This window comes from Molothrus ater, chromosome 3 (genome assembly GCF_012460135.2).
Source record: "Molothrus ater isolate BHLD 08-10-18 breed brown headed cowbird chromosome 3, BPBGC_Mater_1.1, whole genome shotgun sequence".
Classification (NCBI taxonomy): domain Eukaryota; kingdom Metazoa; phylum Chordata; class Aves; order Passeriformes; family Icteridae; genus Molothrus; species Molothrus ater.
Window position 1 is genome coordinate 14,040,663 of NC_050480.2, and position 24,076 is coordinate 14,064,738.

Consider the following 24,076-nt stretch of genomic DNA (forward strand, 5'->3'; position numbering starts at 1 on the left):
AGAACTGTAGAATTAGTTAGGTTATAAAAGATGTTTAAGATCATCCAGTCCAATTGTTAACTCTGCCAAGTGCACCGCTGAACCATGTCCCCAAATGCCATGTCTACACATCTTAATCCCTCCAGGCATGGTGACTCATATGTACCAGGAAGCAACTTTCAATCCTAGGAGCCATTAGTGAGCTGTAAGCCATATGTAAAAGCCTCCCCATCCCCATTTGAGCTGCACAGACCACTTCCCCTCCCACACAAACACTCCAGCCTTGCAGAACCCAGTGCAAGTACTTCTATGTGAGAGGGACTCCCCTTTGTTATTGCTGATTTTTTTAAATCCAAACTGGCACCTGAAGAGCAGCAGCCAGCGAGTGCTCTGTGGTCCAGAAGGAGATCAGAGAGATCCAAGGGAGCTCACACAGCACTGAACCTCACTGATAAGGCACTTCTGCCAACATCTCTCATGACCCTGACTTGAGCCTTTGTAATATGCAGCCTCATGAGAATTTCTGCTTGCCCACAAGTTTGGGAGCTTGCATTTCTTTGAAAGCACAATCATTAGGACTGCTCACCCAAACTATAACATCTTAACAGTTCTCATAAATAAAGATAATACTACCTTAACACAGCAACCATTCCCTACTTCAAAGACGACTCCAAACTCTATCAAAATAAGCAGGTACACCATAACATTTCTAAAGACAGAACTAAATCTCACTTCATCATTACATACCATTGCTAATCCCATGCTTTTGTAACCAAACTTAAGCTACTGTGTGCCATAAGCTAGAACCCCAGCTCTCTCTGAACAAGATGACAATTTACCATTTGGCCAATGGACAGGATCCCAATACCCAATCTCAACACAACAGTTTTTTGCAGCAGGTCAGAGCACTCGGTGCTATCTCAGTCCACTCTAGTTGGCAATGAATTGGAATTGGCAAAATTAAAACTCCACTAGAGAACTGAAGATCCATCTCCCCTTCCCCAAAAGTGCTTCATTCTCAGGGGAATAACATTAGCACTTATGGAAGTAAATGCCTCAGGGTTTTATTAATGTGCTAATGAGCTAGAGCCTTCTACCTTCAGATCATAAGCATGAATCATATTCAGCTCAAAGGTAAAAGTACTGTTTCTAGCAGGAACTTTATATCAAGTTCTACTTCCAGCCCCTCCATCACAATTTCATCTTTATGCCTTCTATGCAGTTTTCTTTTCCAAATCACACAGGGCTTTGAGCTCAGCAGAACCTTCTACCAAGGACCACCAATCACAGCAACAGTCAAAATCATTTTAATACAGATCATTGAGATATACAGATTATCAAACTTTAAAAAAAAGGAAAAAGGAAACAATTTTTTTACAAGTAAGCTCTACAAACTCAAATTGACAGAAATGTCCAAAATACAATGGTTTTTCAGCAGAGAGCTACAGAAAGTAAAATCTGAAAAAATATCAGCTGCTTTAGATCCCTTTAACATTAAAGAGTCCATTGTGGCCACATTATAGTATTTAAATGATCCAGTTTTACTTACAGCAAACAGTTATTTCTAAAACCGTATCTCAGTTATAAATCATACAAAAGATGAAAAAATTACTTTGAGAAAAAAAATAACAGGGAGCAGGGTTTTTCATTCCAATATTTGCAAAGTCCCACAGTGCTTGTAACCCTTTTTCCTGCTAATTTAAAATCACGGTGTGATGCCCTTATGGTTGCTCCTTGTCACAGCAGAGGTTCATGTCTTCCACAGGAGGGAGCTTTTCTCTTGCTAAGATGACAGTCTGTCGCAGCTCTCAATTTGGAAACGCGTAGGAGCTCTAAACATGCTGGAGTGCCCCACGCCTGACAGCTTCCACACAGGATTACCACAGAAGATTCAAAAACTGGAAAAGAAAAAAAAAACCACAAACAAACAAACAACCCCCTCCCCCCCCCATAAAATGAAAGATTAAGCATTTATAAGCTAAACCCTTCTTGCACCCTTATTTATATCACACTATTACTATCCCCTGATGCAATTACTTAGTGGAAAAACCTGAGCACACATCAAATCCAACACCATTTATGTCTAGATGTATCTGATATATAAATGTCACTAAAAGTATCAGCTATCCAGATAGTAGTATAAGAGGACAAAAAATCACAATAATATGGAGAACTTAACATCTGGCCTAATCACTGAACATAATATTTGAATACTTGAAAATATATCTTATATAACACAAAAAGAAGGAATCCTCTCTTTGGTCAACTATTTATGAAGCCAATAAGTGACAGTTAGCTTTTACTGGGGTCAACCTTAATGGCTACTTTTTCCAGAAAAACAGCTCTGAGCTGCAATTTCCATCAAGGTAACACTGTGCTATCATCACATTTCCCAGCTGCTACTTCCACAACTGTTTCCTTAGCAAAAAAAAAATCACAAAATGCAGAGATAAGAGTGATGCTTAAGCTGTCCAGTTTTAGAGAAGAGAGAATTTCATACTCCTTGCTGTCTAAGTTTAGTCCAATGGGTAAATCCTCCTGATGTGTATAGCTAACTCCTATCGTTGACAGTGGGAATAACACAAGTACACAAAGGGGACAAGGAGTCCTTGAGGCCTCTTGTAGTATCAAACTTCAAATTATCAGGGGAAACATATGTGATAGGTAATAAGTCTGGGCATCATTTTCTGTGTTGAAGAGTGTATTATGGCTTTGCACACTCAGAGAACTAGAGACACCCTACCCACCCTGTTTCCAGGTTTGCAGGAACTTCAAGAAACCATTCTGCCCTAATTAAGCAATTGCTATATATACACAGATCTATACACACAGATCTAATCCCAGATCAAAGCCCTGTGGAGCAAAATGAGATGGAAAGGATTAGACAAAATACAACTTCTGTTCCAAAGGTCTTCCATGCTGCTCAGAACCCCTTCCTCCTATTAAAGTCATAAGTGAAAAACAATATTACAAATCTTCCTTGTCTTCAAATGCTTGCTACCATTTCATAGCAAACTATGATATAATCATGCAGACTGTGTTTTGGCTTACACATAATCAACACCTAGTGAAAACAGATTCAGCTGCAAGCTGTGGTCAGCTCCACAGAAGGCTAAACGTCAAGTCAGAAAAGCCAGCTCTGACAGATAACTTTGTAATGTTGAATTTTCATTAATCAAAGCCTTATCTAAAATATCTGCAATCTACAGATCACATCAGGTCACACTCTATGCTTGAGGTAATTTTTCAGAGCAAAACTGTTCCTATTCACCTGTAATTAACCCTGCAAAATTATCATGCTATATGGTAAATGTAAATCTAAAAAACAAATAATAATAATGAAACAATACAGGCCAGATAGCATAGTTTGAAAAGGCAACCAGAATCTTGTTTGTTTAACATTAATAAGTCCCAGAGGGAAATGGGACAGCTGTGTAAAGCCACCTTAGCCGTCCCTTTTTTGTCATCGTAATTACATCTGTTGCTGATGTTCCATGCAATTAAATGTCTGAGGAGTCTTTTCAAAGTTCAGGGTGAATACAGATAAAGCTTGGACATAGAAAGTAGATTAAAAAGCATCCTCAGTGATACATTTTGAAAGATAGCCAATATCATCTTGGAAAATCTTCTTAGGTCCAGTAAAAACTTTACTGAGGGACAATGTGTATCAGCACTCACTTGACTAACTGGGACTGCAAGGACTTAAAGTGAACTTGACATCAAGTTTTCCAGTAGGACTGTAGTCACCTAATGGCAATAATTACATTCATTCTATGACTTCTGTTTTCTTTCTTTAAGTTGGGGTTTTGATTGTTTGGGGTTTTGTTGTTGTTGTTGTTCTCTGCATTTGAAAAGAAATTATTAAGTTTTTGAAGATTCTGAAAACAGTAATTTTCTTACAACTTGAAACTGCAACTGAGAAACACAAAATGCTAGAGTCTACTCAAAGATAAAAAGGCAAAGGACAGAGTATAAAGTAGCTAATTAGAACTTGTCTGGGAAACAAGAATTACTTGGTTTCACTTAAATTCCAATATTATAAACTGATCCACAATGTTTTAACCAAAACTAGATACCCAGATATATAGTTTGAATTTCAGAGTTGCTAAGCATCTAACTGCTTTACTTGACTTGAAAGAAAAAAGAATATTAGAAGCTGTAAGAGACAGGAAAAATTTGGAGCATTCTGAAAAAGGAAAATTGTCTCTTGCTATTTAAAGCATTACCTGATAAGAAAGATTCTTCAAAAATTACTTTTCAAAAAAAGACTAGAAAAACAGACACCAACGAAAACCTTAACCAAAAAACTTTTTCATTTTCAAGCAGATCTAATGAAAATGAAATATATATACACACAAAGAGTCAGCTGGAATTTTGGGATGCTTAATTTGTTTGATCTAGAAGATGGAAATTTTGTGACAAAATTTTTTTCTATGAAAACCTGTTTTGATTGAAGAGCTCTGTAAGTAGTATTTAATAACTAAGACTGTGTATAACTAAGTAAATTATATAAACTATTTACCTCTATCATACCTGTAAAGTTACTATGGCTCACAGACATAAGTGATATACATCAAGTGTGATTTTTTTTCCTTCAAAGTATTACTTTCTAACAAGATGAAGGGCTAAAATAATCATTTGGCTCTCTAAGATTTGATTTGCCTCAACCCTTTCTTATTCCAATTAGTGAAAATAAACTGTAGGGTACAATCCTTCCTAAACTACATATCTACTTAAACCTGAACATTAATGTGTCCCAGATCTTTTATCCCAGTATGGTTCCTTTTTGTGCTACTCTTGCATAGGAGGCATATCAGGATTTTGACTGGAGAGTTGAACCACAGTCTACAGAGGACATGCGTACGTGGCAAAACAAATACAAGAAGCAAGCACAGAAAAACAGAATGGTATGAGGACTCTTCTGCTTCAGTTAGATTTCTGTTTGAAGTTGAAACCTGAACTTGGGCAACTACAGCGCCTCCATCTCAGAAACAAAACAAACACATTGTTTTGGAAGCTCACTGCCATGGAAAATGAAATACTCATATGATCCCTGGATATTATTGCAACATACATTCAGCTTTACCAAATTCATTAAATAATTTTAAGAGTTTTACAATCCAAAATGGCTTTCCTTAAGGTATTTGGCCTGTCTGGTAAAAGAGACTTATAACAGTCTATGTGATGCACTGCCATTTCTGAGTAATTTGAGTCTGAAATAGAATGGACACAAAAGTGTTCATACTTTCAATACTACTGAGTACAGCAAATAGGAGCAGGAGACTGCAAAACTGCGGCATCTTGGGAGTTTGTGAGAAAAGTTAAGCCTGGGAAAAGGGAGTGTGTGTGGGAAGGTGTTTTAACATTTTTTATTTCTCATCATCCTACTCTGATTCAATTGCTAATAAATTAAATTGCTTTCCCCAAGTTGAGTCTTTTTCCCCATGGCAGTAACTGGTGAGTGATCTCTTTCTGTCCTTATCACAATCCATGAGCCTCTGGTTATATTTTTCTCTCCTCTGTCCAGCTGAGGAGGGCTGTAAATAGAATTTTGGTGGGCACCTGGTGTTCAGCCAGACTAAACTCATCACAATAAGAATTATTTCAATTAGTTGTCATCATGTCTATAAAGAGAAATAATACTAAAACAAAAATAGATCAGCAAAAATTTACAGTAGAAAAAAGAACTGACTCCAGGTATGAGAAAAAGGTTTCAGACCCCACCCAGGTTCACTGAGATTTGAGAGCACACAGCCCATACTGAGTCAGGCCAAAACTCAATTACATTTCCAATTCTAACAGTGTTCTGTGAACTTTTGCACGTGTATTTGCAATACCTCACAAAGCTACTATGATCATATCCCCAAATACCAGCATCAAAATCAACTTTTCAGAAAAGGAAAAAAATGTTTATATTACCAGAAATAAAGAAATTTGGTTTCCTGCACACTAATATTCTGTATTTGATTGACCAATCTTAAAAAAGTTGAGAATTCCAGCTGAAGCTTTTATACAAGTGGGACAATAAGGTGTTGGTCCTCTATGGATTTTTGGTGTTTAAGAAAAGATATAAACCTATCTCTTTCCTCATGTAAGGAGTACATGTAATATAAAAATCCTTCTCCTCTGCTCTGTAGTCTGTTTTCACACAGAAAATGTAGTATTTTGGAGAATTTTGCTTGTAAAATGCAGCTGATCATCACTGCATATACCTCATCACTTAAAGCAAGCTAGAAACGGCTTGTCAAAATGTCAGTGGCAGTAACCATGGTTTTTGGGTTTGGGGGTTTTTTAAGCTCAAAGAGTTACTGGAATTCACACCAGCAAAAACGCATCTATCTACACAATTTTAAAACAAAAAAAAGGGGGATATAGGTGTGGGTGTCTTATCCCAAACAGCTAAATCATAATGAAAGCTCCATTACAGTTTGTAGTATACTTTAAGCCTCATCTGGGAGGACCACATTTAGCCTTTAGCCAGGTCCTCCAGAGTTCCAACAGCACTCTTCTCATGAGTTGTTCCAGAAATTTAATGTGCATGGGGCTTTTAGGAGGCTCCTTACTCTGGCTAACAGATGAAAACCTTGCACCATTCTAACACCACATGTGGAGAGCAGCAGACTCCAGTTTTCTTACATCTATGTTCGTTTTAAACAGTACTCAGAACATGCACAAGTTGTTTTTATTAGAGCTGCAGACAAGAACACATCAGCTATAATGAAACAGTAAAATTTAAATGCTGCCAAAAATATTTGGCTTTGGTCTACAGTCAATTTGAGCTTTTGCCCAACATCCACTTGCTCTCCAGTCCCACAGGGAACTGCTCCTCAAATAGTCTTAAGTTTATTTTGTTTTTACTGCAACTCTTCACCATGCAGCTGCGCAGTAGTAAACATGACCCCAACATAGAGTGGAAGTTTGGCAACAACTTGATTGCAAATGTAATCTACAACAGCCATGGAAGTTAGCCAAGCCAAAAGCAGAGTTACAGCTCTTAAAAATTCAGGCTATAAATGGCTATACAATATCACACTTCACACTGCAGTTTGCAAGTGTGCTTAACTGCTGTGCTGTGCTACACCTGCAAATCATTTCTCTGTTCGCAAATACTACAGAATTAATGCTGATGCCCCAGTATCTGATTGTCTCCAAATCAGGTAACAGTAAATGAAGAGTAATAAATCAGTAGTATTGTTTGAAAGATGCATTATTAAACAAGTGTGCAAGTCTCCATGGGATCAGGACCTTGGATGGCGAAGTGATGATCTAAAGTGCACTGGAAAAATACAATGGCAGTGTAATTTTTAAGGCTCAAAGTGATGGCCTGGTTAATGTAACAGATAAAAATTAAAAACCTTCATCAAGTTTTTAGGATAAATGTTTTTAAGTCTTTCTGAGTTTTAAAGTCTGAGTTTCTAAAGCTTTGTAGTTATAAAACACATTGCCGTGTTTTATAAGATGGAGGGAGCATCAGAAGCATGAATATGCATGAGATTTACTTACAAACAGGCTACAGAAATAGCTAGTACTGCCCTTGCTACTGTTAAAATGAAAGCTGAAGTAAAAAGATGAGGTTTCTCTGACAGCAATTGTCTAGTACATATAAAAAGAAGGTGAAAATAAAGAGATGCAATTAAGTTAATTGCAACAGAATCTCTGAAGTGAACATTCTGATGAAATTCCGTGGCCAGCTGTCAGAGGTCAGCATATGGAAGAGACATCAAAAGTCAATCCTGACAGCATCTTCCATTCTCAAAACAGCACTAAGTAGATTCTTGGCTCAGGGATATACTTCCAAAGTCACGAAAAGCACTTCAAATTAATATCAGTTAGATAATTTCCTCACTTAAACTGGCTTAACTCCCAACCCAACAATTTTTCAACAAATTCAGCTACAGCATAGTCAGGCCCTAAACAAGTGGCTTCCAGAGCAGCTTTGTAATCAGCTTAATTTGTAGCTGTCTCTCCATACTTATCACAATCACATGTTCCTGACTCTGCCCAGTGCCTTACTAGTGGCCATACAATGACATGCTTGAGCAGATCAGAAGGATGATTTGGTGCACACTAATTTTCAGGGAGGTTAATTTTCAGACACATTAACTCCCAGGTTTCCACCATGCTTGCAGCCCTGGGAATACAAATAATGGCACGAGGTCAAAAAGGTGTAGCAGGGATTAGCTGTGCCTCAGTGAAATGTGAAACCCTATTTTCACACAGAAGTTCAGGCCTTGGCTCACTACAGCATTTGCAACACTGCTCAGCGAAGCACACTGACTTAAGGAGTCAGTTACTATGGTGATAAGCATGGAATAAATGTTTATACATAATTAGTTAAATTATCCCTTCAAGAAAGCAGTCGTCCTCACAGGCAGCTACTCATATTTTTAAAATTAAATAGATATAAAAACAAATTTAAATTTTAAAGCTTAAGAATCACTACTATTCATCCACGAGCTAATGAAAACTTAAGTCTATAACAAGAACTACAAAAAAAAGAGAAAAATTAGTCTATGAGAAACCCATCTCAAAACTACACTGTAAATGCCCTACAAAATAAGCTAATGCTTGGTTTTAAACATTTGAGGGTTTTGCTTAAGAAAAACAGTGATGAATAATAAAACTATCTTCTTGCTTAACAAAACCTAAAAAATACTTACTGAATGAAAAACTATGTATGAATCCTTTTAATCCATGCAATCACTAAATTAAGTCAATCCTACTTGTAAAATATAAGCAGTATTTTCTAACTCTAAGCTTACTGCAAAAGCCATATGCTGATATAAACAAGTTCATTTAGTCAAAATGCTTAGTCCATAAAATCATAGGTAGCTTACTTCCTTTTTCAAAAGACTATGAATCAGCAATTACTGTAGAACCATCTGCCACAAAGATGAATATTCTGCTCACAGTTTTGGAGAACCCTTTACCAAAATATTTATGTGTAACTTGAGGGGTTTTTTTTTGATTAAGAAAATACAGTCCTAAAATGTGAGCACTAATCATATTACTTAGGATATAAAATGGCCTTAAATTTAAGGAATACTAAGTTCAGAATAGACAAGATGATTTCCTAGGATCAATAACTACAAAAAAAATAACAACAAAACTTAACCAAACACAGAGTTCTTCCACAAAGAAAAACAAATAATTGACAAAATGCAGTAGAAATATTGCCAGCTGGTGAGCTGTCTCTTTCTTCCCACTAGGGAAACCGTTACCAGCTCTCGCCTATCCATACACACTACACTCCTCTCTCAGCCTGACCCAGTTCCAACCCTGGTCTCAAGTGTGATAATGAAATCAAGCTTTATCCACCCAATGGGCATCTATTAAATATTAGTCCCCAAATGTTTCGGGGTGTGTCCTGCCTGGCTTCGTCTGGCCTCGCTGCTGGACCAAAGGCGGCAGCTTTGGCGTTTTTCACCCCAGAGATGCCTGTGGCTGGCTGGGTGCTGCAGCTGGGCGCTCAGAACAAGTCCAGGCAAAACAGGAACTCAGTTACCTTTGGTGGAAAAGGCTCAGGCAACAGTGAAGAGAAAAGAAGCGGGTTCTGCCAAGGAGCTTAGATCCAGAGTTTTATTGTAGCATGGTAGATTTCTGAATCTGGCAACAGCTCCAGGCAGACAGGCAGAACGGCAGAGACAGAACCCCAACTGCATGGTCTCGTGTCCTTTTAAGCCCCGGGGACAGGGACAGGGGGAGGGGAGGGACAGGTGAGGGCCAACCAGGTGTGAGCAGGGGAAGGCTCAGGGGATGTGGACGCTGGGACAAACCAACGAGCCCAGGCCTGGGGGGGCATCTGCCAATCACACGACGCCTTGCTGGAAGGTGCAGGCAGGAGGGCACAGGGGGATGGGAAAGGTTGGCATGCTTGAGGGGGATGGCATAGGTGGGACAGGAAATGGTGACACACTGCAACAGGCATCAATGACTGACTGGTGGTTAGAGATGGGCTTTTGGTGACAGTGGGCAACTAAAGAGGCTTCTAGTCCCTAATACAGCTCTAGCACCTAATACAGCTCTTTTCTTTTTAGCAGAAATTTTTAATCATTTTCCGGTCTGCCAACTTAACTGCATGTGTATTCTCTCCCCAGCCCAACTGCTTGATAAATTAACTTTAGAAAAACTTCAACTACATGAAGTGTTTAAGCTAAGAGGGATAAAATTTTAAGAACTGAGTGAGGAAGCACACCTGTGCAGGTTCATACAAGCAGATCATACATGGAAAACTCCCAATAAGGAGGGCAAAACCAATGGTATATTCCCTTTTCCTGCAGCATGGCAGGAGCCAATACACACACCTGCTATCTACCCACACACTACAACCTACTGGTAAGGAATAGTGAGTTTCTAACCCTAATAAACTCATAGAATAACATTTAGTTATCCTTAACATGTAGGCTGTAAGTTCCTCCAAGGCAAAGAGCTTCTTCAGTGCCCTGCACTTGTTGACACGCAAGATATAAAGGGAAGATGTACAGCTGATCATGAAGAAGCAGAACATAATTTTGACTTGCTCTAAGAATAGGCCAAACGCCTTCCTCCAGTTTGCATGCAAATGTATTACTGAAGACAATGCAGGTATTTGAGGGAAGAAACTCAGCTTAGAATCTGATTATCTCTTCAGAAACCGCCCAAATTTTAAAATACCTTCTCAAACACCAAGGTTTACAGCTTTAGCATCAAGAGAGTTCTAAGTGATAAACAGTTACATATTTATATAAGCTATCTTTTTTTCAATTGAGTGTTTAGCTGCAGGAAGCAGTGTGTTATTGCAAAAGGCAGTAACTAGATAATTAAGTCAAACTAAATGTTCTTTTATCATTAAAAAGATGTGTTATTATTAATTCACAAAACATTAATTTACATTTACAAGATAATCCACAGCAAGGAACCAGACATCCCCAAACACAGACACTAGAGCTGTTGGTTGTGCCAGATAAATAGCAGATAAATTGACTATTATGCAGCAAAGCAATTTCAAAGTGGGGGTTCTTTTATCAATACCTTTAATATTTTGAGTTGTTTCCAACTTCTATGGCACACAGTCTTAAGGATCCTGTTTTCATTTAAACATGAAACAGTAAAGACAGTAAAGAATTTAGTTGAATACCTTTACTGGAACCACTGTCAATTTAAGCTGTAGCACAAAAAAAAAAAAAAAGAAAAAAAAGGCAAAGAAGGAGCAGCTTTTAAGATTCGTCATGCTTTTAAGACCTGAAATATCATGAGTGAGCTGGTCTGTTTATTTCTTCTAATCAGATACAGAAGTTTAGCTAAGACTGATGACATTGCATTTTGAAACTTTTATAAGTCATTAAGAATCCTTTTGTTCTTTCCATTTTTCCTCTACAAAAAAGTATTTAGGCTGGACATATCAAGGAAGGTCGAATTTACCATATTTTAATATCATGTACTTTTCAGTAAGTTAAATATAGATTATACTATGTAAATAACAATGGACATATAAATACACTATGAATTTGTATGAGAATTTCTGAATCTTCCGCCTATTGCATTTCAAAAAGGACATTTCAAAAGAGGCCTAAAGTCTACACATCCATCTGAGATACCTACTGTGTAAGGTCACATAGAAAATGAATGACAAATCTGTTAAAAATCCTCTATTTCAGCTCACTGGTGTAAACTGAGTATTTGTGGAGGTGTTCCCAAAATGACATCCAGAAGAGCATGTGCACTAGAACACTTGTCTTAGACATCAGGATTACCACTTACCAACCTCACTGATGTTTAACTAATGGATTTGTTCATAGTTGTAGCAAAAAATCACTGTGGTCATGACCAAGATTTGGCATCCCAAGCTCCACAAGAAACTTAATACTCAAGCGCTTAGTGATCCCATAAACCAGAAGAGAAATAACAGGGTGGAAGCTAAACCTTGTGCAGATAACAATGTCTGGACCTGTTCTCTGGTCTTCAGCACAACAGCAGCAGGCCAGAGTACTTTGCTACAGTTGAGGACACCATTGATCAAGGTGTGATTCACGAACAAGACCACATACCACCTAGGGACAATTAAGGATGCTGTGGAGCCTACACATTAGCTCTAAGGGACTGAGCAAGAGGGGCTGCCCACAGCAACAGCTTTTCACTGGTCTCCTCAGGGATGCAGCATGCTTCCAGCTCAGCCTCACTGCTCAGTGAAACTAGACTCACTCCCAGTGAAATTCCTGGGAAACTGGTTTTATATCTTAACTGGAGATTATCTTCAGAGTCACCTCAATTCAAACTCTCTCAAAATAGAAATATCCCAAAACTATCATGAGATACACAGGAGAACCCTCAAAGCTGGCTACGCATGAATGTAGATCTTGAGCAAACACTTAAACTGGCTACTATGATGCCAAGAACTGAGTACTGTAAGCTTTCATCTTATCCTACAACATACATCTACATGTGTATGCATTCAGTCAGAATGACCACCCACATGTTCAGAACAAGATAAAGAACAATCATCACTAACAAATTAACCATTTGAGCAGTAAAATGTGTGCTGTCTGTTACTGAAAAACCAAAGGATTTACACTGTGAGGCTAGTTCTTAATGATTATACAAACTAGATACATAATTGAACACTGTAAAAACAAGATATACTCTTAAAGGGGGAATCCTAACTGCTTCAATGATGCATGTGTTTGTTTTGTTTTTAAAACACTGCTTACTCCACAAAGCTATTTCAAAGGCTCTTACCTCCCAGGGTTTGCGACAGCTTTAGGGTATACCCAAAGGTTTTTGAGTGTTGAAAACCAGGTTATGCTGAAATTTATTTCTCTGTAGAATTAATCTAAAATATGCTCTATTTATTGCACTCAGAACAGCAGTGCTTAAAGCTAACAGCCCACACAAGAAGGGCTGCAGTTGTTCAACATTAAATGTAGATCTTCATTTACACATGTGAGAAAAAGTGGAATCCTTCATACACACCAGAGAAATTCTCTCACTGTACCAGATGTGGGCATACCTGGTCTGCTACCCATATAGACTGACCTGTTCAGGAGAGGCAGATTGGGTTTCACCACCAAGAGGATTACAGATTACTCCTTCACCCTAACAGCATCCCTTCTCTTTTCCCTGACTTTAGGCTAAATCCAGTGCTAACTGCTGCTGCATTTGATCAGCAAAAGACTGGGTATGTATTCCCTGGTATTCAGGCATTAATTAGTCCCTTACATCCCAGAGTATGATTACAGGATGCAGACACAGAGAATGAAAGCTTTCAGCTGCCTGCTCCTGAGGTCTTGGTTTAACTACTGCTAGCACTGGAGAGATCATATCCAGCAGCACAAGAGAGTATTGATAACCTGCGTTTATTCTTTGCTACAGATGTCAGAATCGGGAAGTAGCATGTTGCCTCACTGTGCTATGATGCTGTTGCTCAGAATGGTTTCTATTTGCAAGAGGGACACAACATAAACATTTCCCAGACACATCCTACACTTTTAGCTCTGGGGAGGTAGCAAAATACTCCTGTGAGCACAAGTCAGCGAGAAAACTGCAAATTATGTTGACCAAAAAGCCACTACAGTGCTGTTTCTTCTAGTCCAAAATTGGTGTGAGCTATATCAGGAAAAATACACTGACTGCAATTCCACTGAGGTTTGTCAGAACGGCAGTAGTGCCTCATCCACAGGCTGTGCTTACCCTGGGAACACTGGGTCCCAGGGGTCCAGCAGAACTGGACTTCAGTAAATGTTTTCAATTCTAACCCATGGAGTCATAGCATTAGTAACATGCTTATTACAACACTGAACAAGTTTCCATTTTTTTTTTAATACCAAGATTTACATGCAGTACAAAGGTCTCATGGCATTGTGAGGTTTAAGTGTATATCTTACTTTCCTGGGCATTAACTCTCCTCTGCAAATTTACCAGCTGTTCCTAAATCTGCAGAAGGAGTCGTATGACAACTTCAACTGAATGGGAGAAGACAAACCTGAAGTTCTTTAAAAGATAATACCATTTTTCCAACACAGTCTCATCTCATTAGTACTATCCTGATAACTAAATCTGCACTATCTTTTTTTTTTTTCTGACATTGTTCTCTTAAGCCTCTTTTAAGTTATTTATGCATAAATACATGATCCAAGGTCATGGAACATCCAAAATGTTCCATTGCATTCCTCACCAGCTGAAAAGCATTAGAATCATTACTGGTCTTATTGTTCCTGCCACAGACAAGGCTTACAGAAGTGGGGTTTTTGAAACTAGATTTCATATTGAGGACAGCCTGGAGTATCTCTTCTTGTATAATATATGCTGCATAAACTAGGGACAGTACATTTAAGGATATTATCATCCAGTGGAAAATTGTTTGGGCTTCAGCAAAATTCCAGTGGTGGTACTTTACAGTACAAAACCAGAAAATTGTTTTCAGCCTGCAAAGCAGGCTGCAAAATAAAATGCACAATTTTCAGAGAGCAGTATTCTTCCCTATTGACAGAGGAAAGAAAAATAGCACTGTATGACTAAGACACCCAAAAATTCATAGTATTTATTTAGGAACCTCACTGTCATTATGCATACATTTTGTCTGCAGGGAGACAAAACTGGGGGGAATTTTGATAGGAAAATAAGAGAAAATGTCTTTATTCTGACTGTTGAAATCTCCTCCAGAAACATTGCAGGTCCTTTCAGGAAAGGAAAATTTCTATTTTTTTCTTGTGGGAGAGTTCAGAAACAGCAGGATGGATCAGAAGCTGATATTATATGTACTGAAGTTATAAATCAATTCCACACCAGAAACTTGATGGTACTTTGCCAAATAAGTAGGAGGCAGCAGCACCATGACTTAACACCATTCCAGGGTAACAAGCTGCACACCATCCCTGGCAAGTGCTCCTTTTAATTAGACAGTCTTCTGTGAGATGAAGGCCCAAAGACTTAAATCACTCAAAATCTGTAGATTAACAGAGATTAACAGCAAGTCCCGCCAATTTTTAATTCCTGTAAATAGATTCTTTGACTTCAGTGCAAAGCAAGAGCTCCCAGTAGCTTTGGTGACACACACACATTGCAAAAATGTTGCAGTCTGTTACCTGCAGTCTATTACTTACCTCTAAGGAGGAAGAGGATGCCAGGAAGCTAAACCTATTTATGATTCCTTAGGTTAACTATACCATGTTACAAGCACAAAGAGCAAGCATAAAGCCTAGGAAGTCTAAATGCTTGGGATTCAGGACCTGAACCTGCTTTATGTGAACACAGAAGTCCCATCCAAGCAGCTTGAGTGCAATTTCACTTTCTACTGAAATTTCCACACACCATTAAAGAGCTGAGGGGATTTTCTAGTGCTGTGCTGCAGGTGCAAAATACCTGAGTACTACCATTAAAAGAAAAACGTGGTATCCAATGTTGATCCAAACACTGACAGACAGGCACAGTTGATAGGCCAGGTGCTTTGCACCTTGAGAAAAGAATATCACCTTCTGAATTCCCTGGGAAAGAAAAAAATCCCATCCTGTGGCAAACATATCTTATTGGCATAGGGGGTTATACTGCCTCAGTGACAAATGACACAGTCCTCAACCTGCACTTCCAAGAGTCTCTGCATGGAACAGCAGCCCTGAGCAGAGAATTCCACACACAAGTGACTCTTAGTGTGGTCTCATTGCCTCAGCTAAAGGGCTCTGAACATTTACATTAATATATGTGATCATGCTGCATCATGTTTTCCTTGAACACTCTAACATGCTACTTAATTTTTCATACTGCTGACAGCACTGCAAACAAAAACAGACTACATGAGCAAAAAGATCATGGCAGTACAAGCTGTAGAATAAATCCTCAACTAAGCTAGATGCAATTTAACATATCACACCACAGACAGCATTTGTTAATGCCATTATTTTTGTCCTCCATGACAACAAAAAGTGGATCATGGACACAGAACCTTGCACTAACTAACTCCTTACAACACATACTGATATGCTAAAAGGTACTCCACAGGAAAATATGTATGTTGATTAGTTTTGATAGTGTTATGTTAATTAGTTTTGAAAGTGTCAGGTTACTAACAGATATTCAAAATTTGTCCCCAACTCAAACTTAGAGGATCAGCAACAAAGCAGTTCCCTAGTTTTCTCTTTGCTACAAGAAAGACAATGAACAAAGACCTTTTGGCATAGTTTCAGTTCAGATTGTTGTTTTGCCATTAAATCATTGGTCTAGTTTACTGCCTGAGTCATCACCTTCAGAATTTGCACTGGCCCAAACCTGAACCAGTCAGCCAATACATGACCAGTGATAAAACAGTAATTCAAGAGATTGTTTCTGCAATATTGGAGTTATGTACATTAATAGCTCACTAACAATCTGTGCCAGGCAGTCTCTACAGCCTTTGTTAGTTACTGCAGGAAGGTAAGAACTTCATAAGTCAGACTGACACACATAAATCTCTAGCAGAATTAAACAAAATAAGTAAGACTTTGAAAAGGTTGTAAACAAGCACATAAGTGAAAACAAAATATCAAACACTACTCCAGCACTTGCTTCTATTTGTTGCAAGGTCTTTGAGCAGTCAGCCAATTCATGTTAATGACAAACAAAAGTTGAAAACAAATAATCCTACTATCAAGTCATCTAATTCACAGCACCTAGGGCAGCAAGATCCACAGATCAGAAGCATTAACAAGCACTGTTTCAGTAAATGCACGTATGCAAGAGACAACCATACATCTCCATCCCTTCTAGCAATTTGAAATCCAGCATCCCACAGTGACACAAAATAAACCAACTGGTAACTAAAACTCACCCTATGACCTACAGCTTCACAAGCTTCTGTGCCCCACAGCATTATTCCAGTCTTTCATTAGATAGTTTTTTCAGCTGTGCCTTACTGAATCTGAAAAGTATCATCTCCCTTTCCTCTCAAGTCTTGGTACTTTATACATGCTCTCACAAAAATGCCAGAAAATAAGGATAGGTTCCCTTCGATTTCTTTCACCTGAAAAGACAAATGTAGGAGTAAGAGAGATCGATGAGAAGCACATTATCCTTCCAACCATTTGTCAGTTCTAGTCAGTTTTGTATCTTTAGAAGTGCTTATTATTGGTTTATTGCAATTAAAATGATAAATCAATATGGTGCATTGGTTTTACAGATATTAAGAGCTCAGGACCTGCACTAACAGGGCAATTCAAACATGCTGAGAAAGGACAGTTTTAATTTCTATCTGAAAAGGCTTCCTCTTTTGCTGATAAAGTACATTCTCCCTTGCCCACAGTAACTGAAAGCACTTTCTCTCAAAGCCAGTTCATAAGTTGCTTTCCTTTCTTCCTTTTACAGAACTACAGAAGAACAAGAGATGATTGATTTTTATAAAACACTACTACATATGAACACACAAACATGCTTAAAAATACTGTATTTCAAGCTTTATTGCACTCAGTCCCAAGAGTTTACCTGCCTTGCTGGGAAAGCTGCTTACAGTCTGTTAAGGGTCAGGATAGAAGATTATTTAATTAGGTGGCAGCCCTAACTCTGGGATAACAGAGAGGAGAATGCTGACAAATTACATCTAGCAAGGTTTGTGAGTCAGGAATTTTTATATGAAGAGTACCGCAAGGCAAGACAAAGAGGAATATGCTCAGGACATCAAAGACACATGTGATATTAAAAAATCCTCAAAACCTTGAGACAGTTAGAGCATCACAAATAGCACTTTCAAAGAAACATGCTATGAAATGAGCTAGAGCTCAGACACATAAGCAGCAGCACAGAAACTGTTTTCTAGGCATTAGGTCAAGCACTGTGCAAGCCACATCACAATGGTTAACAACATTGAAGATCCCAAACAGATCCAGAGTTTACATATTTACCTATCTGTAGCCTTATCAGTTTCCATCTACATCCATTTCCATCTAAATGTTTTTTACAGTGAGGGTGGTAAGACCCTGGAACAGGTGGCCCAGAGGGGTGGTGGAAGGCCCATCCCTAGGAACATTCAAGGTCAGATTTGACCAGGCCCTAAACAACCTGGTACAGTTGAAGATTTCCCTGCTTATGGTGGACATAGGTGGCCCCTTGGCTGGACTAAGTGGTCCCTAAAGGTCCCTTCCAATCCAAATGATTCCATGATGCTATGATCCTAGTTTGAATGGTTGTAATTATGCTGCAGCTGAGCTTTACTTCCAGCAAAAAATGACAAAGAGATGTCTGACTCTTACTCTAAAAAAAATATCACATATCAATATTTTAAAAAATATTAGTCAGAAATACAGGTACCATAATGCAAAGCATCAAATGCAAGTCATGGTTTTCTACAGACTCTTACCTACACACTAATAAACACCATCTTTCATTTTTAACTCCTTTTAGAAGTTAGATAGAAAAGAAAAGCAACTTGGACACATTCAAACAAAAGAAGGGAATTAAAAGTGCACTAGTTCTTCTTTGTACTGCATCTAGAGGTTCAAAACTATTAGCAGTGACATAACTGCATTACGAGATTAAAATTGTATTTTCCTAAGTTCTTGGCTCTGTCTACGTGGAACTCAAAAAAGTAACAAATAAGGTATTATGTTCCTCATTTCTGTTTATTTTAATCTCATTATATTATTCAATAGAAATTCTAGCTTCCTTCTATTTCATTTAGCTGATTTTTTTACTCCATATTTACATCTGCTAGATACAGCTGCAATGACAGAGATGCAAGGAGCAAGACTTATATCAGAATTCCTTTTCCTTTTGGAGATCTCAAGTTATTATTTTTTGGCTAGAGGCCAATCAATTTTAATGCTAGCTTTTAGTGAAATCTAGGAATATTTTATCCCTAGACATCCTATCAATTAGGGTTTTTTTCCCCTTAAAAGAAGAGACATCCTAACCATCTGTATTTGTTAATAAAAACAGGCAGAAAATTCCTTCCCTGGACCAGACCATTTTCTGGTGTATAACCTCCCACTGTGGCCAGGCCCAGGTTCTTACCAGCCTGTTTTGCTGATTTGTTATTAACCCACGTCTTGCACTTATGTTTTAGTGCTTGTTTTGTTTTCTTCTGGTGCAAATCACCACCATTCAGTTTCACTCATCACCACCACTTTCACTTAGTTACTTTTGCCAGGCTTTTCTGTGCAATCTGCCTGACCCACTCTTGGTTCTTCCTGCTAAAGCTTCCCCCTTGCTGCATATCAGTTTGGGAACAGAACATTCATCAGTCATGAACAGTTTCTAAGAACTGCACATTTATTGTTCTGCTTTGCTTCAGTCTTCTAGAACAGAACAGCTTTTGATCTATTTTGAACTCCACAGTCACCCTTCATTTATGTAGGTCCCTGAGCAGACCTCCCTATGGGAGATTCCCATTCCTCTTAGCATTTGTGCATTTAATTTCAAGATTCCAGGTTTCTCCATGCACTCTAAAGGTAATCTTTGCTAATCTTAGATCAGCTCAGACTCCCACTAATAGGGCAACAGCGATGAGGCAGTTCCTCTTCCAGAAGGAGCTGAAGGGAGAGGATATTCCATTTTAGACTGGAAAGCTCATGCTCTCAGCTGTGGTCCTAAAAAAAATAACCTGGTTTTAAAGCAACAATCCAGTCTTCCCTTCTCCTATGAATTAGCTCACCATTCACCTTGAATTTGACAGAATTAATTTGCATTTCCCTGCCAAAGTGTCTAGCTATTGAGAGCCAAGGAACAAACGCGTGAAAAACATCAACATGGTACCAAGTCTTCTCTTTGGCAGTATCAACACAACTATACATAATTACTATTTTCTCATCACCGTCTCATTTGTTACAGTGTTATGTGCTGTGTCATGGCAGTCCAAAATAAACCCATTTAGCAGAGAAAGGCAAAAACACCAAAGGAAATGTGGAACCACACCCTCTTTATTAACTATTTTATTTTACCCTTTACAGAGGTTTTTAAAGGTGTCATCTGGCCTACTTAAAACTTCACAATATATAGGGATCACTCCCTGAGGGTCAGCCTTACTTATGCAAGCAGTTGCATTGCCCTAAATCTTGCCTCAAAGTAGTTACTGAGACTACATCCTTCATCTGAGTTTGCATTCAACTCAGTCATTTTATTTTGTAGACTATGCAGGGTACAAAGCTGGCATGAAACAAAGATACATGCATAGACTTTTAAGGATTATCTCATCACTGCACAATTTATTTAGTTTTGTAACATTAACTATTAACAGTATTGAAACACCATACTCTAAAAATCTATTAAATATGGGGGTTGGACTAGATGATCTCTAGAGACCCCTTCCAACACTAAATACTCTCTGATTCTTTACCAAGCAGTTTTGAGCCTTGATAGCCTCTTGCAATACAATATTAAAAACCTGAGGAAAATAACAGCCAGAACAAAAAGAGAGCAGCCACCTCTCAAAGGCTTGCTTTCAAATGCCTCCTTGCACAGAGCTTCCTCCTGTGGATTTTTTTTCCCCTTTTGCAGAACACAGAAGTCACATGAGGAAGTTCAAGCAGCAAAGCTTATAAAAATACATACATACACACACGCACGCATACATATATATAAAATAATTATGCATATAATAATATACATATATACAGTTTACAGCTGAAGGAGACCAGCCTAAGCAGAGGGTGTTTGGGAGAACAAGGACAACCAGCAGCTCTGGCAGTTTTCCTGAGGGAACCTTTCCCTGGGCAGAGGCCTGAACGAGCAAAGATAACAATTGTTAGCACCAGTAGCTGTAGCAGCAATAAACTTTGAGTTATTAAGGTATTTTTGTACTTATATCTGCTGCCCAGGTCAGGAAATCTGCATCTTTGGAGTCCTTTTCAAGACATTTCAAGGCATTCACTGCAGACCCAGAGTCACACTTAGCCAGGCCCAGCACTGAAAATGATCACACATTCATCTGTCAAATCATACAAGGGGGAAAAAAAAAGTGTATGCCATCAGCCTGATCAGTCCTGGTTTAGTAGCAAAAAGAAAAACAGTTGTGTCTTGTAGTTAACACTTAACACAAAAGGTCTACTAAAAGGGACCTTCGGGCAGCCCCAAAAATCCCCTTTTCCCCACATGCTTGTGAGGAGCAGCTGAGGGACCTGGGGTAGCTTAGCCTGGAGGAGGCTCAAGGGGGGACCTCATTGCTCTCTCCGAGTAACTGAAGTCCAGCCTCTTCTGCCCTGCCTGCAGTGAGGGGACCTGAGAAAACAGCCTCAAACTTCGACAGGGGAGATTGGGATTAGATAGTAGGAAAAAAGATTTTTTTCACTGTTCTGGTGGCCAGACATTGGAAAGGACTGCCGATGGAGGTGGTGGAGTCACCAACCCTGGAGGTGTTTAAGAGGCGCCTGGACTTGGTGCTGGGTGATGTAGTTTAGTGGTTTAGAGATTAGAGTTACAGTAGCAGCGCCAGGCTGACGGTTGGACTCAACGACCTCAAAAATCACTTCCGCCCCTGACAACCCAACAACCTCACAACCGCCCCACCGCCATTTCGCGTTCGCAGCTCCCCACCCCGCCGATGATGTCATGACCTCGCCCCACCCCCCGGCTCAGAGGAGTCCCCGGATGTGAAAGCCCCACCCCCTCCGCCCCGCGCTAGCGCCGCTCGCGCCCCCTCCCTCGCTTGCTCGCTCCGTGCGCGGGTCAGCGGAGCCTTTGCCGCAGTGACGGGAGCGGGATCGGCATCAGGATCAGGAGCGGACTGGGAGTGTCAACGGCGGCGGCGACGCCGGACAACGCACAGCGAGGCCGGGGTCGGCGGATTCATCAGCGGGGGAGACGCCTGACACCCACCCGCCGCCATGGTGAGGACCCTCCCTCGCTTCCACTCCCTAGCTCCCTTCCCTGCTCCCCTCCCTCTGGAATATTCCAGACCGGGCCGGGTCCCCCACCCCCGCGGCCCCACCACCGCTCCGCCTCGGCGCTGCCCTGCCCCTGACCCGGCTCCTCCCGCCCCCGGGCAGTCCACGTCCTCCCGCGGGCGAGCGCCTCTTTGGGCTTCCTTCTCGGCTCTCCCCGGCGGCGGCTGCATCCCCCGCTCTCCTCCGCCGCCCACGGAACCCCGCTGGCTCTCCGCCTCCTCCCTCCACCGCCTTGGGAGCGCTAGTCGGGCTCGGCCCTTCCCTTCCCCAGCACCCTCTCACCTCACCCCCACCCGACCCTACCCGCGGTCTGGGGATTCGCGTCGCCCGTGCTGCGCCTCGTCTGTTCCATGGAGGCACTATCGGTCCCCGGAGCCGTTTCCAAACGAAACTCCGGCGATTTCGGCGGCGCTGCCGTGCGGGGGTTGTTTCGCAGCTCCGCGGGGTTCTCCCCCCGCCCCCGGTGCAGCAGCAATAGCTGTTCGTATGCGGACCGGAAAGCTGTAATGCACGTAGCCCAATGGACGGGATAATGTGCGCTGTAACTGGGCTGGGGCGGTAAAGCTGACATTTCACATACGATGGGTACTCGGGGTCTGAGGCTGCGGGAGTGCGATGTGTCCAGGTGTGTGTGTGCGCGAGAGTCGCTCTGTTTTTTCAATCATGACAGATTTAAATTTCCTTTTTTCTGCTGTAAAATTAACCTGGAGATACAGTATGGAGTCGTGTAGTATTTTACGTCGACACTAGGGGTGTCTGCTGCTTTTCACCGCTGCCAAGAAATCAACGCCCTGTTTTTTAATAAACATTTATTTTAACCTAAATTATCCAGTACCCTGGCTGCAGGAAGACCTGGCAATATTTTGGTTTTACCGCTGGAGAAATACAAGTAATTTAAATTTTTTTGTTGTTGTTTTTAACCTTTTCAGAGCGAGGCCAGCTGGTTATCACAATGCACGTTAGACCTCACAGGGCCTGGAAGTCAAAAATGGGGTTCCTTTTGTTTTTAAGCAGGCATTGCAGTCTTTCCTTTAAAAAATAAAGTTGTGGCAGAATCTAATGTGCCATGCTCAGGCTGGTTTTTTGTGTTCACTTTAATAGATGTGCATTTGGAGAAGTGTTTTGAAGTGTACAAAGCTTTGGTTTCAGTTGGGAGCACATCTATACTGGGGGGGAAAAGAAAAGTTCATATTTTGCGAACAAGATATTAATGAATTTGAGGCTTAAAAAAATTATTATCACTTATGCCATGGTTGCAGTACTGGTAATTACTTTGAATGTATAGATCATCCTGAACAGCGATCTTTTCCACTCGACAGTTGTGCTCATCCTGCCAGTAGTTGGATCGTCTGTGAAAATTTTGTTCTCAAATACCTGCCATATGTGACACGCTAACATGTATAAAAGGAAAGAAATATTATTTAACTATGATGCCCATATGCATGTCAGGAGCCTTTAATGAACTTAACTTTCATGTATTATTATGTTCATTATTTTTTTCATCCATTCTGTTGTAATTAAAGCTTTCTTATGATCTTTTGATGATGTAATCATGTTGATCATTACTTCATTGCTTCCTGAATAGTATTTCTGTATGATGTATTGCAATGTAGAAATATATATGGTGGGGAAAAAAGATGTTATGTTATGAATGTTATCTCTGCCCGTAGAGGTGCTTGTTTTCTCAAGTAAGCAGAGCACTACTGTAGCTATATCACTACACTGGTTCTGGTACCACCTGATCTTAGGTGCCTTTTAGTCTGAAAATCAATATAAAATGATACATTAACAAAAAAACCCACACCCAGCATTTAAGTTGCTGTTATTTTTTTTGTCATTAGTCGGCGGATGTTTTCATTGAAAGAGTTCAGTTTTAACAGAGTACATCTTGTTTCAACCCTTATGGTATTAGAGAAATTCATTTTTCACAGTCTAGAACAACATTTCTTTTATGCTCTTGCAGAATGAGAGAGCTGACAGTAATCATGAAAAAAGAGGTGGATGTATTGTTGTGGTTGTAGTAGGTAGCTTGAGATAAAACAAAAACATCTAGTGCGTCAAAGAATGTTCTTCTGGATGTTTAGGTATAGCCGGTTCTAAAATAATCTGTCAGAGCATACAATGACGAGTCCATTACATAATGCTGGAAGTAATGTTGATAAGCTATTTTTGTCAGAGTTGACTTAGCAAGTTTTTCCTATGAGTAGTGTTTTCTAGGAAAAGGTAAACAGCACAGATAAAGGTATTAAATGATCTTAGTTTTAGATAAATTCTGTCTTCTT

At 39.8% G+C, this 24,076-nt stretch overlaps 1 protein-coding gene and 1 long non-coding RNA gene across 2 annotated transcripts in view; one reads left to right on the top strand and one right to left on the bottom strand.

Annotated features, from left to right (window-relative positions):
- Nucleotides 1-1,270: 1,270 nt before the first annotated feature.
- Nucleotides 1,271-22,192, bottom strand: LOC118685587 (uncharacterized). Its single transcript, XR_004979995.2, has 2 exons — nucleotides 22,098-22,192; nucleotides 1,271-1,877 (listed from the first exon to the last, which is right to left on the bottom strand). It is a non-coding gene; the product is annotated as an uncharacterized LOC118685587 (long non-coding RNA).
- PPP3R1 (protein phosphatase 3 regulatory subunit B, alpha) overlaps nucleotides 21,519-24,076 on the top strand; it is a 38,685-nt gene continuing 36,127 nt past the window's right edge. The window contains exon 1 of the mRNA XM_036381180.2: nucleotides 21,519-21,737. Within this exon, the coding sequence (XP_036237073.1) occupies nucleotides 21,735-21,737 (3 nt within the window). The 5' untranslated portion in view covers nucleotides 21,519-21,734. The remainder of the gene's footprint in view (nucleotides 21,738-24,076) is intronic.